Raw genomic sequence first — 14,612 nt, forward strand, 5'->3', positions numbered from 1 at the left:
TTGTTGGTGTTGTAGTATATCTTCTGACTTTTTGATCTCATCCTCACGCACTTTTTTTTTTTTTTGTTTTTTGTTTTTCACTTTTTGTGGGTTTGTTTGTTTGTGTCTTCCAACTGGACACATAGAGACCAGTTCGCAAAAACTCCAAAAACCAGTTCCTTTTTCTTCAGTTACAAACGAACCTTACACACACACACATTCGAGACAATAACAACAACAGAAGAAGATGATGATGACGATGATCATGTAGAAGAAGAAAAAGAACTCACCTGAAATATCATATATCCCGAATCGTACATCCAAAAGTCCTCGGGCGTGTGGCCCGGCTTGCTCAGCTGTATGGCCAAGCAGCGTTGCAAGATCAGTCGACAACGTTGTGGACCACCGGGTGATTTGGTGCCCATTTCGTGGCTGTTGTTTCTGTTGTTGTTGTTGTTGTTGGTTGTTGGTTGGCCGGCGGCAAGTTTCTTTTCTGTGCTGTGCTTTTTTTTATCGTCTAAAAATAACGCGAAACGCAAGTCGAAGACGAAGTTCTGAAGACGCAAAGCCTGATTCTTGGGGTCTCTCTTGCGCTGTCTGTTTCAAAGGTTCATTACAGAGTGACGCTACTTTTAATGGTCAACGCACACACACACACAAACACACTCATATATACACACGCACGGTATACGGGAAGGTGGAGGGAAAAAAGTAAAACTAAATGGAATGGTAGAACAGACCGACGACGACGATAAGAACGAAACCCGTCCGTCGTATTGAACTGTTGCTTTTCTTAGCTTTTTTTTTGCTACATTTTATTTTCGCACACTTTTCTTTCAGACTCTTCTACCTTTTAGTTACTTTTTTAATTTTGGTTGCTTATTTTTTATTTTTATTTTATGATTTGCATCCAAGCAGAAGACCAGGCAACACAAAAAAAAAAAAAGAAAAAGAAGCCAGCGCAAGGCTTTAACGCATGCGCGCAGCAAATAACGAACAGAAAAAAAACCACGAACCAGTATGGGTATAAATGTGAAGAGAGAACTAGCGCGAAGGCGTACCGTACCCACCGAGCGACACAAACGAACTGAAATGCGGCGCCAGCCAAATGACTGGGGCTGGTTCACAGCAACACGAGCGCCACTTCGGCTGCGCAAGTGGCATTTGCATTGAGCTTCGCTGCAAGCAGCATTTTTTTTGCACACCGAGAGATAGCGAGAGCGACAGCGTCTGCCGTGGTGGTACACATGCAGAGAGAGAGAGAGAGAAAGAGAGGTGACTTCTTTTTCGGTTGTTTTATTTTTTGTCGGATGGGGCTGTGTGTAGTATGTAGCAGTAAACTGAAACGACAAAAATATAAAGAAGAGAAGAGAGGAGAACGCATTAAAACCTTGATTATAAAATCAATTAGGCGAACTCTGAAAGCATAAACTGGAGTTAGTTAGATCTGCTGATCAGCAGTGTAGTCGTCTCAGTCGTCGTCGTCGTCGTCGTAGTCGCAGTCGTTGTATTATTTTTGTTGCTGTTGTCGTCAGACTGAATGTCTGCTGCTGTTGCTCTAATAATCTCATCATAGCCAAGCCATATCATTATCATTAACCGTAAGCCATGTTTGGCATTTGTTTTTGCAATTTCATCTATACATACATATAGAGAAACTAACCAAAAACTAACAGATACTTTTTGTTTTCAATCTAAGCAGTTGGATGTCATTTCCTGCCAAAATTGCCGGATGTACAAATGACTATAAATGGGTTAATTAAAGCCAAAAAATAAAACCTACATACGATATCTATGTATGTGTGTATATATTTTCATCTTAGATGTAATATGGGGTGAGATAACAAAATAACAACAAAAACTAGCAAGTTTGTTAAACATTTTCATTAATTAAACAATTTGAAGGTAAAGGATTCTTAAAGGTTATATACATATGTACATATGTATGTACATACATACATACATATATATGTACTTACACATGTACTTATGTACATCCTCTAACCAATCTGGTTTGATTAGCATTAATTGGCTAATTGTAATTAAAAATTCAGCTTCAAGATGTGTTAAAAATTACAAATCAAATTGCAATTTTGGAACAGATTGGTAATTTGTAAATGAAAACATTTAGTAGATCCTAAAGCAAAGGGCAAACAAATACAAAACAAAGGAACGAATCTCATAATATATGGCAGACAAATAAAAGTTGATTAAGGACCATTTTGCCATTTAGAATTTTAAAAGTTAAATAATATATTAGTATGCATTTATGCATATTTAATGTATTTGTTTCGTCTCTAGGAAATGGCAGGCACTTTACCTTTAATCGCTCATACGCCATGTATGACAAATTGTCAATCAAAATTTTTGTAATTCTAATTTTTCCGCATTGCATTTCTGCTTTTGGGAAAGTTGTATGTCTCAGTGTCAATGTGTGTGTGTGTGTGCGTCATTTCAACCTTAGAAATTTACATATACAATTACTAGCCTAACTGAATGACGGACGGACTGACTGGATGGATGAATGTCTGAACAGATTACGAGATAACTTGAATACATTTAAAGCTTGAAGCGTTTCACCCGCTGATCTTTTTTTTTTTTTTTTTGCTTCTTCTTGTTTACTTTTCTTTACATGCATTTGTCGCACATTCATCTTCTTCCGAATTCGGTCAATGCGCACGCCAGAGCCATAAAATACATAGCACAAACAGCGACAACAAATAAAAAGAGAGAATAAGTATGAATGATAGAGTGTGAGGGAGGGAATGGAGTGTGGACTGACGAGGAGGAGGGGTGTGTGTGTTACCCACACACACACACACACACACACACACACACACACACACACACAGAGAGAGAGGCAAAGGTAAGCTAAGATAAACACAGTGACTTGAACGAAGCCAATTAAATGGCGATGGCCGCGATGAGATCATCGCCCACATTTTTCGATCTGCGTTGTGAATTCTTTGATCACCTCAACTCAAGTATCTCCAAGCGACCCTTTACGCACATTTTCTTTTTATTATTTATTTATTAAAGCTCTTTTATTTGTCGTTGCCAATAAGCCCCCCACCTCCCATTCCATACAAGTTCTTTTTTTTTTTTGTTAGAAAACATGTTTCTTTTTGGCCACATTCCATGGTTGTTGGTCAAGAAATTTGTTTTATTTTTTGGTGTTTTCGTTTTTAGGTGAGAGAAGGAGAATTGGCAAGCAAACAGCTTTAGCTGGCCTTTTTGTGTTATTCCGAGTTATTTGTCTTACAAATCATAAACATTATAAATTGGTGAAACCAAGCAAACAAAAAATCAACAAAAACTTCCAAAAGGTGCTAACAAAAATTAACATAAATTATTATTAATAATAAGCAGCTGTCTAGCTAAGAGTTTTTATCCCCGGGGCAAAGAGCATTGAAATATTTCGGTTTCTTTATTATTTTCGCAAATAGGTTTGTATGGCTCTTTTGGGCCCTTGGGCCCCTGACTCATGTCCGGGCCTACTGGTGGTAAATGGTAAATATAAATTTGGACATGACTCCAAAGCTCTCAAGCCTCTTTGCTCCATGCTCAAACAATTGAAAATCAACTTGAACAGAGTGTCCTTTAAAAGGCCTTGAAATGGTCCCCTTGAACTGTTGCTATAATTAAATAAGAATTGATGATATAATATCATTGTTCCGTCATTGTAGTACAATCTCTGAACTCTAGGTTCTGATTCATCTAGACAGAGTGCAGTCTGAGTGCCTTGAAAGCAAGTTCATGGCAGTCTTTGGTTTTGTTTGGCCTTGGAATTTATGTTAGTCCAGTTAAGTTTACTTTGATTGCTTATTCAGGGAAAGTAAACACATTTAAATCAAACTGACATCCTTTCATTTAATGAGATCTCACAATATACCATTTTATTATTGCTACTACTTATTTAGTTACTTACTTAGTTACTACTACCACTACTCCCAACTCCTACTCCTTTAGATAGATGGCAATTTTTGACAGCTTACTTTCAATTGCGACATCTAGTTAGCGCAAATTTAAGAGCAAAATAAAACTACACGATCGCATCGGATTGCATAGATGAATGAATAGCTTAATGAAGCAGCGGGCAGCCGAGCAGTCAAGCATTTGGCCAAGTCTTTTTGGTCTGGTCACTCAACGAATGCCATATCCACCCGCAAAACGTCAAGACGTCGTCTATCGTGCATCGTCCATTGTCTAACGTCTGTCGGTCTATTCCCCCCAACCCCCCACGCTACCATCTTTTTGTCGTTTTAGTGTTATGGTTCAACGACAACAAACAACAACGCAGGCGATCGTCTTGGATACAAGAGTCAACTGCAGTTTCAGCTTCAGCAGCAGCACCAGCTCCAGCTCCAATTGCCTGCTTGCCTGCTGCAATGTGGCAAAGCAATCGATTTAAGCGCCGCCGCTGCTGTTGCATTGCCGCATAAATTGAAGGCGAACGAAGCGACTGCTGTTGGTGGTGGTGGTGGAGCCGCTGCACAATCAAAAGGTTCCTCCATCTACCAACATGATGAATTGTTTTCTTTGTCGAGTTGTCGAATGGCTGCAATTTCAACTCTAACTCAAACTCCAAGACCAACTCAGTGTTGCAGTTGCAGTTGAAGTCGGAATCGAAGTCGGAGTCAGAGCCGGAGACGAAGTCGAAGCTGAGCGCCCGCTGCTTCTGTAGCTCTTTCTGCTTTCTGCTGTTTGCTGCTGCTGCCGGGGTGATGTGAATGATGAAGTAGGAAAAAATTGCAAATTGTATCAAAAAATTTAAATTTTCGCTTTCATTATGCGGCGGCGGCGGTGATGGCAGTGGCGTTGTAGTTAGTCGTCGTCGTCGTCATCATCGTCAACTCTCCCATCCCCCAAATCTCCCCTACTCTCCGCTCCCCCCGATCATACCATTTCCAGCCACTGGCCCGAGATCACAGCTCTGCTAATGGACCTGCGGCTTGTTGCGGTTGTTGCTGATGTTGCTGATGTTACTGTTGCCTGTCGCTGCCTGCCTGCCATTGTTTTTGGTTTATTTCTTTCGCCCGGGCTTTTCCCTATTCAATTTTGACAGCCGCGTTTTTCACAAATAATGAGCTGCTTTTGTTTAAAAGAAAATGCTGAAGCGCTCAAATAATTTATAGTTTTTGACCACAAGCCAATCAGCGCCTGGCCCCCTCCTTCACCCCTCTTTCCGCACTGTGCTTGGATAAATCAACAGTTTTGATTCTTCTTCTTCACTTAACTAAGAGAGAAAGATGGAGATTAGCTACCGCTGGCAGCCAGTCGATTATTTCAACAAGAATTCTGTAGTATTTATGCCAAATTAGAAACCCGAATATGTACATAAATAATTGAAAAAACGATTATACTCTCTGGCATAATTTCACGCATTTGATTATGACTGAAGAAATATTAGTGAATATAAGTTATAGGTTCTGCCCATCATTATGATAAAGTGTTAACTGTATAATATATCAATTCTGAATACTCGTATTATTGGTCTAAACAAAAACAAGAACTAAAGGACCCTTTAAATACAGGTATCACTGAACAGGTGGACCTTGTTTAACTACTAACTGAGGCAGTAACCAGGAATAGTTTTCCTTATTTTCTCTTTTTTCATAAACAATGGAAATATACTAATACAATCATAGAGATTACAAAGCTTATTGTATGTGAAGCTGAGAAAATTAAAATTATATAAGTACATACATAGGTAGTAAAAAGACAAAACAAATTACCAACGCCCTTAAAATTGTTATATTAAAAAAAAGAAAAAACAACAACACTTGTAAAAAGTAAAATGAGGAACACAATCTAAATGCTGTATGTATTTATTGATGGTGTTGGGTGGTGGGGAGGAATGCCAATTGCCAAGCAAAAGAGAAAGAAAAGCCCAGACCAGCGAAAAGCGACGACGTCTTCGAGAAATGCCAAAGATGCTTTTGAAGCCAAGAAATGACATGCCATGTGCTCCTCTCTCAGTGGCATTGGCATGGCCCCAGACCAGACCAGACCCGACCCGACCCGAACAGACCAGAGCAATGCGAATCACAACGATGACGGAGACGGAGACGAACATGACGGCAATACCCCGTCTGCCAAACGGCGGAGACATTCAGGCAGACGCAATGCAATAACAATAAGAGCTATCCACATCATCCCAAGGAATATTAAATGGAAAACGAATTTTTAATGCACTATCACAAACAAACGACAGATCCATTAATAGATCGATTAAGAGATTGAAATACAAGTAATATGACTAGAATCTAATCTACATCCTGAATGTTCAACCAAAAAGAATTTCAACAACTAAAACAGAAAACAAAAAAAGAAAAACATAAACAACTGCCTAGAGGAAATCTAACTCCCTGAGTTTTCGTAACTCTTTGGGTGTCATTAATAAATAATAATAGCAGGATTTCCTTTGTGTATGTATGTGAGACAATTTAGAAATATATTTTGTAATTATCAATTAGAAATATCAATGTAAAATTGAACAAAAATAAAGGCTAAAGGCCAAAGAACTTAGCAGAAAGTGTAATTTCGGTGTTATCTGATCTATACCCAATTATATTTTCCACTAATTATATCAAGACTTTAAAAAAAGAATTAAATCTTTATTATATTTTAAAGACAAAACGGATGAACTTCAAAATATGTGTGATGAAAATTGCAAGACTGTTCCAACCATTTTTTATTTATTGTTAGAACTTATGTTGCATAAAATTGTTTCATAAATGACAAATTGTCATCTAGCTGATGAAAATATTTCGAGTCATCTGATATTACGTATATCCTTAAATATGTATGTTTAATATGATTGAAACTAGATCTTGTTGATTACGGTTTTCAAAATTAACATATAAATTAGATGAACTAACTTTGCAGTCGTATTGCAAAAGAGTTGAAACTCATGAAATCATTATACCCGACTCCCACAGGGGCATGCAACCACTAGCAATATGCAGGAAACCACCGACAATGCCGTTGATAACGCGCAGGCAGGCAGGCAGGCAGGCAGGCAACAACAACAACATCTCCAGCAATTTTTTGTATGTATGTATGTATGTGTGTATAGATAGATAGATTGCAGTTGTGTGCCGCATCCTCTGCTTGTTCAATTTGAGCATTCTTTAGCGCCAGTCTGCATATTTGTCGCTATTGTTGTAGCTGGAGGCAGCAACATTCACAGATTTCAAACGATGAGCAACGATAAAAGATAAAGGAAGGAAGAAATAGGAGTTACTCAATACAACTGGCGTACGCGTCGTATGCGTAATGAAAACAATAATGGCGATTTTTTGTTGTTGTGCTGTTGCTTTGTTGTTTTGCATTTATTGTTGTTTAGTTAGGTTGTTAAAATTTTCGGGAAGTTATTATCAATATCATTTATTTTTCGTGTTATTGTTGTTGTTGCATTAAAGTTGTCGCATGGTGATTACGGTTGCTGTTGTTGTTGTTGTTGTTGTTGTTAGTTAATGCAACGTTTTGAATTTCTGTTGGCTTCTCATTTCTACTATTGTTGTTGGTGTTGTTATTTCTTGCATTTTGTTATATGTTGCAGTAGGCCTCAATTTTCCTCTTTTTCTTTTTTTTATAATTTATATTTGTTTCTTGTTTCGATGTGCTGTATCTGTGTGTGTGTGTGTAAGTTTTGTCTTTTCCTTGTCTCGTTTGTCAGACATTTGACAGTTGTTTGTTATTTTTGCACGTTGACTTTTTCTCTCGTTGCTGTTGTTGCTGTTGTTGTTTTAGTTTCCAATGTTGTTGTTGTTGTTGCTGCTGCCTGTCTGTGTCATGTGTCTATGGCATATTTTCCATACCCCTACTATAACCAGAGGTTGCCTAACACACACAGACGCCCACTTCCCTACCGCACTGATATCCCTCCCCTCATCCCCCATCCCCACAGTTGTTGTTCCTGCTGCTCAGTCTTCACCTTTATCCAGTTTTTTTTTTGTTTTCGTTTGGATTTCAATTTTTATGGCAAGTCAAATTTTTGATGCTCGTTTGTTTTGTTTTGTTTTGTTTTGGTTGCATTTATTGCCATTTTTGTGTGTTGGAAAATTGTCGAGGAAGTTGAAATTTGAAATTTGCATAGAAAAATGGAAATTAACAAGACCATTTTGACTGAAGCTGTCCATCTAACCTCCAGTGTATCTCCATTGCTTCATCGCTCTCTCCAAGCCCCGATCCTCTGGACTGTGCCTGGTGTCTCTTCGTCCTGTTTGTGTTGTGTCTATATTTAGTCTCTCGAGAAACATGTTTGACCAACTGAACTGAACTGACTGAATGACTGACTGCCACAGTTGGCTCTAATCCTCCACCTCTCAACCTCTACTCCCACTCCTATGCAATGTCTTTTGCCTACGTCTCACCCACCCCACCTTCCCCACACCACCCCTTTTTCTTATTTTTTGTTTTTGTTGAAATGATGTAATCTCTGTAATGTATGCGACAAACTTTCAATTCCAATTGCAACAAAGTAAAAGTAATCAAAAGCAACAAAGAGAAATAAAAAAAAGATGGCAAAAAAAAAAAGATTGTCTTACATTATCTTTTTTGATTTGTTTGCATTTCGCATAATTATTAATAATAAATAATTATCCATATGCATGTGTGTGTGTATCTGCCCATAATAATTATTAATTATGAGCCATTGATGCCCCAATCGGTGGTTGGTGCTAAAAAAAGTTTCACACAACAAAATATAAAAAAAGAAATAATAATAATAAAATATCTTCACTTGTTTTATATTTTTTGTGTTTTATATCTCAATCTGAGCAACAAAAGCAACAGCAGCAGCAGCTGCTGCCTGTCTGATGTGAAATCTCATTGAGTTATAATAATTTTTATCTTTTTTGGGCTTTTAAAAATGTGTTTTTTTTTTTTGTTTTTGTTTTATTTCGCAGTTGCAGTTGTTGCTATTGCATTTTGCCGTTTCCCACGTGACCTCCAAGGCAAACCTCACGTACAAGGATTTCTTTTCGGTATTTCTGTTGTTGTTGTTATTTTCGGAAACCTTATACCCACTTATATAAGTAAGTATTTAAGTATCTTGTATCTTGGAAAGTGAAAATTGATGCATGCATCTCGCATCGCTTCGTATCGCATCGATTTCCTTATGGATTTCAATATTTTTATAAGCTAGTCACGGAAATTCGTTTAAAGGCTTAATGAAAATGAGGGGAGGTCAAAAACTAAACAACAACAAAAAACCCAAAAGCACAAAAAAGCAACAGACACACAAACTGAAATGTTGTTTTTTGGTTGTTGTATGGGGGAGGTGTTTTTTCCGCTTAGCGTGACAACGATTGATCGAAAGATTTCCCACTAGATAGATAAATAGATGTAGATATGCATACGGCGACGACAAAGTCAAAATCTTAGCCTTAACTCACAGACAGTTAAAACAACAACAATCACAACAACAAAACTACATTTTTCAATTGCCTGCTAATGTCAAATACAAATAGCAATTCAATAGCCAAGTGATGTCATAATAAACTGGATATCTGGAAAACTGTAAAACTTCAACGAGACGCGCCAAAAGTCAAATTAGTGCACGTTAAAATACAAAACTAAAGAGCAAATCGACCAAATTGATACACAAAAATCCAAAGCCAAGCAGAGCCCCCCAAGCTGAAATGCGAGAGAGAAGTGGGAGATGGAGTCTAAGCAGAGTGGATGGATGCAGAGCACGACGAATGGTTAAACAGGCTTGGCAAACAGCATCAACTAAGGCCGAGGAATAGCCAGGAGCCGACTACACGATGAGAGCATTGGGAGGCACTGGCAAAACGGACAGCAAATACAATAATTAGATCACAAGCACGGCAAGCACAGCACAGCACACCACAGCACAGGCCAGACCAGACATAGACTCAAAGAATGATGATGGAAATGGAAGTGGAGGTGGTAGTGGTGCCAGTCCTGGATGTGGTGGAGTGAAGAGAAGCTGGAACGTGACTGCAGTGCTGCTGCTGCCGTTGCCGTTGCCATTGCCGTTGCCATTGCTTGAGGAAATAAGAAACGAGCCAGCAAAGAGCTGGCACACAAACAGTCTTTAAAGCCAGTCGGTATTCATTATTGGTCTTATGACTTTTAACTAGTTTCAACTTCTTTTTGGCACATTTTTGTTTTGTTTCTCTCAAATTATGACTGTCCAAAAGGCGGTAAACGTTGCTAATCTAATTAACAGTAAGTCTATATAACTATTCTCATATCTACCCATCTACTAAACATTTGCAATTTAAGTTCGTTTGATGAACTCAATTCTGATAACTTTGCATATTTCTTAGTCACATAACGTGGGAAATAAAATATGATTAGATAAAAAGTATTCAAGATTTCCTATGAGAAACCATGTAAAGATCAAAGATAGGTTCCAGGGCAACGAAAATATTTAGTTTTGTAAACGAAGTAAAGAACAAATATTTGTTATGACTCAATAAAAAAGAGAAAGAAAAAAAAACAAAATCAAATCCATAAAACAAAGTAAACTATTTAAGCATTTAATAAAAAATAAAACTACTAAAACTAAATAAAATCGAACTCTCTAATGAGCTTTGAGTGTCTGTTTTTAAAAGCTTTGAAACGTTTGCTGAACAGCTTTTATTTTTTGATTAAAATAAATTTCTTCCAAGGATCTTTTTTCTTTTTAAATATATTCATTGGCTTCGTCAATTAAACAGTTGCATATGTAACAACAACAATAGAAGTTTGATTCGGGGTTTGTCTTTTTCAAAAAAAAACAGACCAAGGGAATTCCCGAGTTTCGATAGTATGGTCTAGAATTCATAGTTCATGTTGGTAAACGTTGAATTTGGCGTTACCAGAAAAACGCAAAACGAAACAAAGCAAAGCGAGGTCTAGTTGAACATATAAACAAATATGTATATGGCCAATTGTTATTGTGTGCAAACTTTAGCCTTCAAGATTTGGTATGACCATTGCTGATAATAGAACCTTAATCGTTTTTGATACAACTATGGCTTCACCAAATCAGAATGACCAAAGAAAACATACAACAAAATTAAGTCATAAAGATGCAAATGACAAGTATTACTTAAAAACCAAATAAAACATGCATCCACACTCTGTGGAAAACAATTAAGAGCATGAAATACAAACAATTTTCAACCCCCGTAAAAAGTGGTACATTAGAATAGGTATTTTTAAGAACAATTGTCGCCTCCTAGAGTCTAATTCGTTTGAAACTTAATTTAAATTTGAGTATGGTGATTATAAAGTACAAATCTGGTTTGCTTAGAATTGTATAATTTTCTAATCGAAAATGTGAATAAATTAGTATCACCTTTTATCCTAAATCAACTGACAACATAACCCAATATTAAATATAATAATCTTATCGATATCAGTTTATACATACATGTGCGGATCTAGGAAAAAGTATATGATAGTGGTCTGATCACAACAAGACTTTTGGCTCAGTTATTTAAGTAATTTTTGATGAAGGCATTTTTCAGTATGATTTATTAAAGTAGCACGACCACTGCAAAGGTTTACCAAGTATTTGGGGGTAAAACGAAATGAAACCAGAGGGCTGGGACTAAGCTTGTACACCCTTACAAGTTTTCTCTTTCCTTACCTATAGCCGTCAAATTGGAAAAACGTTTCGTAGAAAAGGTCGTTAGATATATGTACATATGAAATAGGTTAAATATTAACTTATCTTACGATCACGTTAACGAAGTTATACAAAGTTCCTATGGGAGCTATGTGATATAGTCGTCCGATCCTGATCAAATTTGGCAGTCATTTGGAGCTATACAAAACTAACAAGTATTAATTTAAAAGACAGTCGAATGGTCGGTCATGACTATATGGACTCGTCTGGTCGTGCTGATGAAGAATATATATATTTAATATGGTAGGATATGCTTTCTTCTATGCGTTGCACATTTCTGATCTTTTTGCAAGGGTATAAAAAGTAAAAAATTATTCAAAAATTCTAAATGCAAAACGGAAAGTTTGCAAATAATTTTATCAAATTAAAATCGTAAATATCCCGATTTTGTGGGGGGGGGGGGAATCGCCTTGTCAAATTGGTTGCCATTTGCTTTTTGATAAGCATTTGTATGTAAAGTCCATTAGAACTTTAATTGAATGATGTTTTTTTTGCAATATGCAAAGTTTAGACATCCATCCGCTTGCCAATTTCTTGATCTATGTATGTACATATGTAGATATGTACACAAATATATATAATTCTATCCCTGCTGTTGATTGCACACATTTTGTTAGACAAGAGATTTGCCTGTTTGTGTCTTGGGACATGCAAAACTATTGCCAGTTGCTGGGGCAGTTGCATGTGTGAGGCAGCTTCCTACAACAGCAGCAACACGAGCAACACTAGCAAATAGATAGATACACTCGTGTGTGAAAAACTAAACTCAATTACTCAACAAACATAGTAACCTACTTCATAAAGTCAGCAAGAGCGAACAACGAATGCTGTTAACAGCAACAAACAACAAGAAAACAACAAATTCATTTTCGCTTTTATTTTTCGTTTTCTTTCAGAGTTTTCTTGTATTTTGTTTCTCTGTCGAGAAAAGTCCTTCAAGCGTGACAATCACATGGAATAGTCGTTGTTGTTGTTGTTGTTGCAGCTGATTTATAGTTTTCATTTTGCAGGTTCGCACAACTTGCTTCTTTCTGTGATTTTTTTTTTTTTTTTTGGATATGTTGTAAAAGGAAATGTCAATTCTGTTGCTGCTGCCGTTTTGCCAAACAATAGACGAAATGTTAAAAGATTTTTATGGCAAATGTGAAGAAATTGTATGAGTATATTGCATGATGCTGCTGCCGGGCACTTTTGGCCGCCCTTTTGGGCCAAAAAAAAAAACACAAAAAACGAAAAAAATCAAATTTTGCAGGCTTTCTCCTTCTTTTTCTCTGTGGAGTACTGGTGGCAGGGCCAGGGCCCAGGAAAACCGGCTATATAACACGACGTCGACGGCTGCTTCTCTCACTCCTTTGCGTGCTGGCCAACACTTTGTCCAGAAATGTGCCCAAGCCAGTTTTGTGTCTTTTCTTGTTGTTGTTTTGAGAATTTTTGTTAGTTGTGAGCAGAAGGAGGAAAAAGAAACAAAACACAAAGCAAAGCGCCGATCCAGTCTTGGATGCTGGGAATGGGAATTGGTATTGGACATCGGACATTTGGGGCCTAAAGCTCTTTTCTTCTTTTCTCTTCTTCTGTACGTTTCTTTTCTTTTCTTTTTTTTTTTTTGCAGATCGTGAGTCAGCGGAAAGCAAAGCGCAAAAATGTTAAAACCCAATGATGATTTATTGTTTGGTTTATTAGAATCAGGCATAGACAGTGTAGCAGCCAGAAAGAGAGCAATGCAGAGAGTAAGGGAGAGGCAAGATATATGTGTATGTATGTATGTCTGTCCGTCTATACACATGCTAACATCTTAAAGAGAGGAAAATAATAGAACCAGAACTACAAAGGAATTATGTACACATTTCATTTTGCGGTGGTCTCTGGACACTTTTTTTTTTTTTTTTGCTTTTTTGTAGATCGTTAAAGCCAAAGAATTATACCTTTCCCATTGTTAGATTGGATTCTGTGCATGAAGACGAAGGGAAGGAAAAGGAAGAGCATAAGCATTATTAGTCAGAACTTTCAAACGCTTACAGTATCAGAATTCTATATGCTTTTGAATGCCAATTATTATGAATTAGGTTTTGGGCCATACATTTATTAAAGCCGGTTAATGTTTGTGTTTATATTTAGAAGATTTGAGTGCCGTATAAATACAATTCTTAGAAATTATATTTTGTGTTAAATGTTCTTCACGATAGAGAATAATTTTTGCCTATGAACATTTACATGTATGTAGGTTTATATAAGCCATTCGAGTTTACGGTTTCGCTTTTGGGATTATAGCCAAAAACAGAGTTAAACGTCTCTATAAATTTTTGATCCTGAAACTTTACCCGTTCATCACTTTGTATGCGTTTGGGCCACAATGAAGACTTAGTGAAGACTTTGGAGAGTTTATATTTTAGTTACGTGATTTGAAGTCCTGAAAGACTCGATTCTATTTTAGCCCCTATTAATTTAAGTATAAGGATCTACATGAAATTCAGGGTTCTCAACTCAAATCACCGTTGAACCGTTTGCAAAAATCGCATAGTTAATTTAATTTCCTTTAGTGGATATCTGATCTGTTGATCCCCACAGCATGATTTCAGAGCTTTATAACTCTTTCTTGCTGACCTTTTTGGTAAGTAAACAATTTCTTGGAATTGCTTACGAGATTCGTATTCGCATTTAAATTCAATAACATATTTTTATGTATTGGCCATGACAATCTAATATATAAAGCACACAATAAAAAAAAAACATGAATACGACCATTTGGCAACACTTCAACAACAGCAACAACTGCAACAGCAACTCCAAGGCAATGGACGAAACGTGCCAACGGGTAAAGATCGTTGATAAACCAAAATAGGAGTAGGAGAAAGAGTAGAAGTGAGGAGAAGGAGACATGGAGGAATAGTGGCAAGTTAGTATATATGCAAAGAGAGTTTTAGTTTCTTGTACCCTGTACCTAAAAGGGTCGAGTACATAATGACAAAAAGCGTTAGTATTACGT

General features: G+C 37.0%; 1 protein-coding gene across 1 annotated transcript in view; it reads right to left on the reverse strand.

Annotated features, from left to right (window-relative positions):
• Nucleotides 1-14,612, reverse strand: part of ko (Stork-head domain-containing protein knockout) — a 75,321-nt gene that overhangs the window by 28,281 nt on the left and 32,428 nt on the right. The window contains 1 exon segment of the mRNA XM_068291716.1: nucleotides 270-1,319. Within this exon segment, the coding sequence (XP_068147817.1) occupies nucleotides 270-404 (135 nt within the window). The 5' untranslated portion in view covers nucleotides 405-1,319.

Source organism: Drosophila tropicalis, unplaced genomic scaffold (assembly GCF_018151085.1).
Source record: "Drosophila tropicalis isolate 14030-0801.00 unplaced genomic scaffold, ASM1815108v1 contig_1190, whole genome shotgun sequence".
In the NCBI taxonomy this organism is placed as follows: Eukaryota; Metazoa; Arthropoda; class Insecta; order Diptera; family Drosophilidae; genus Drosophila; species Drosophila tropicalis.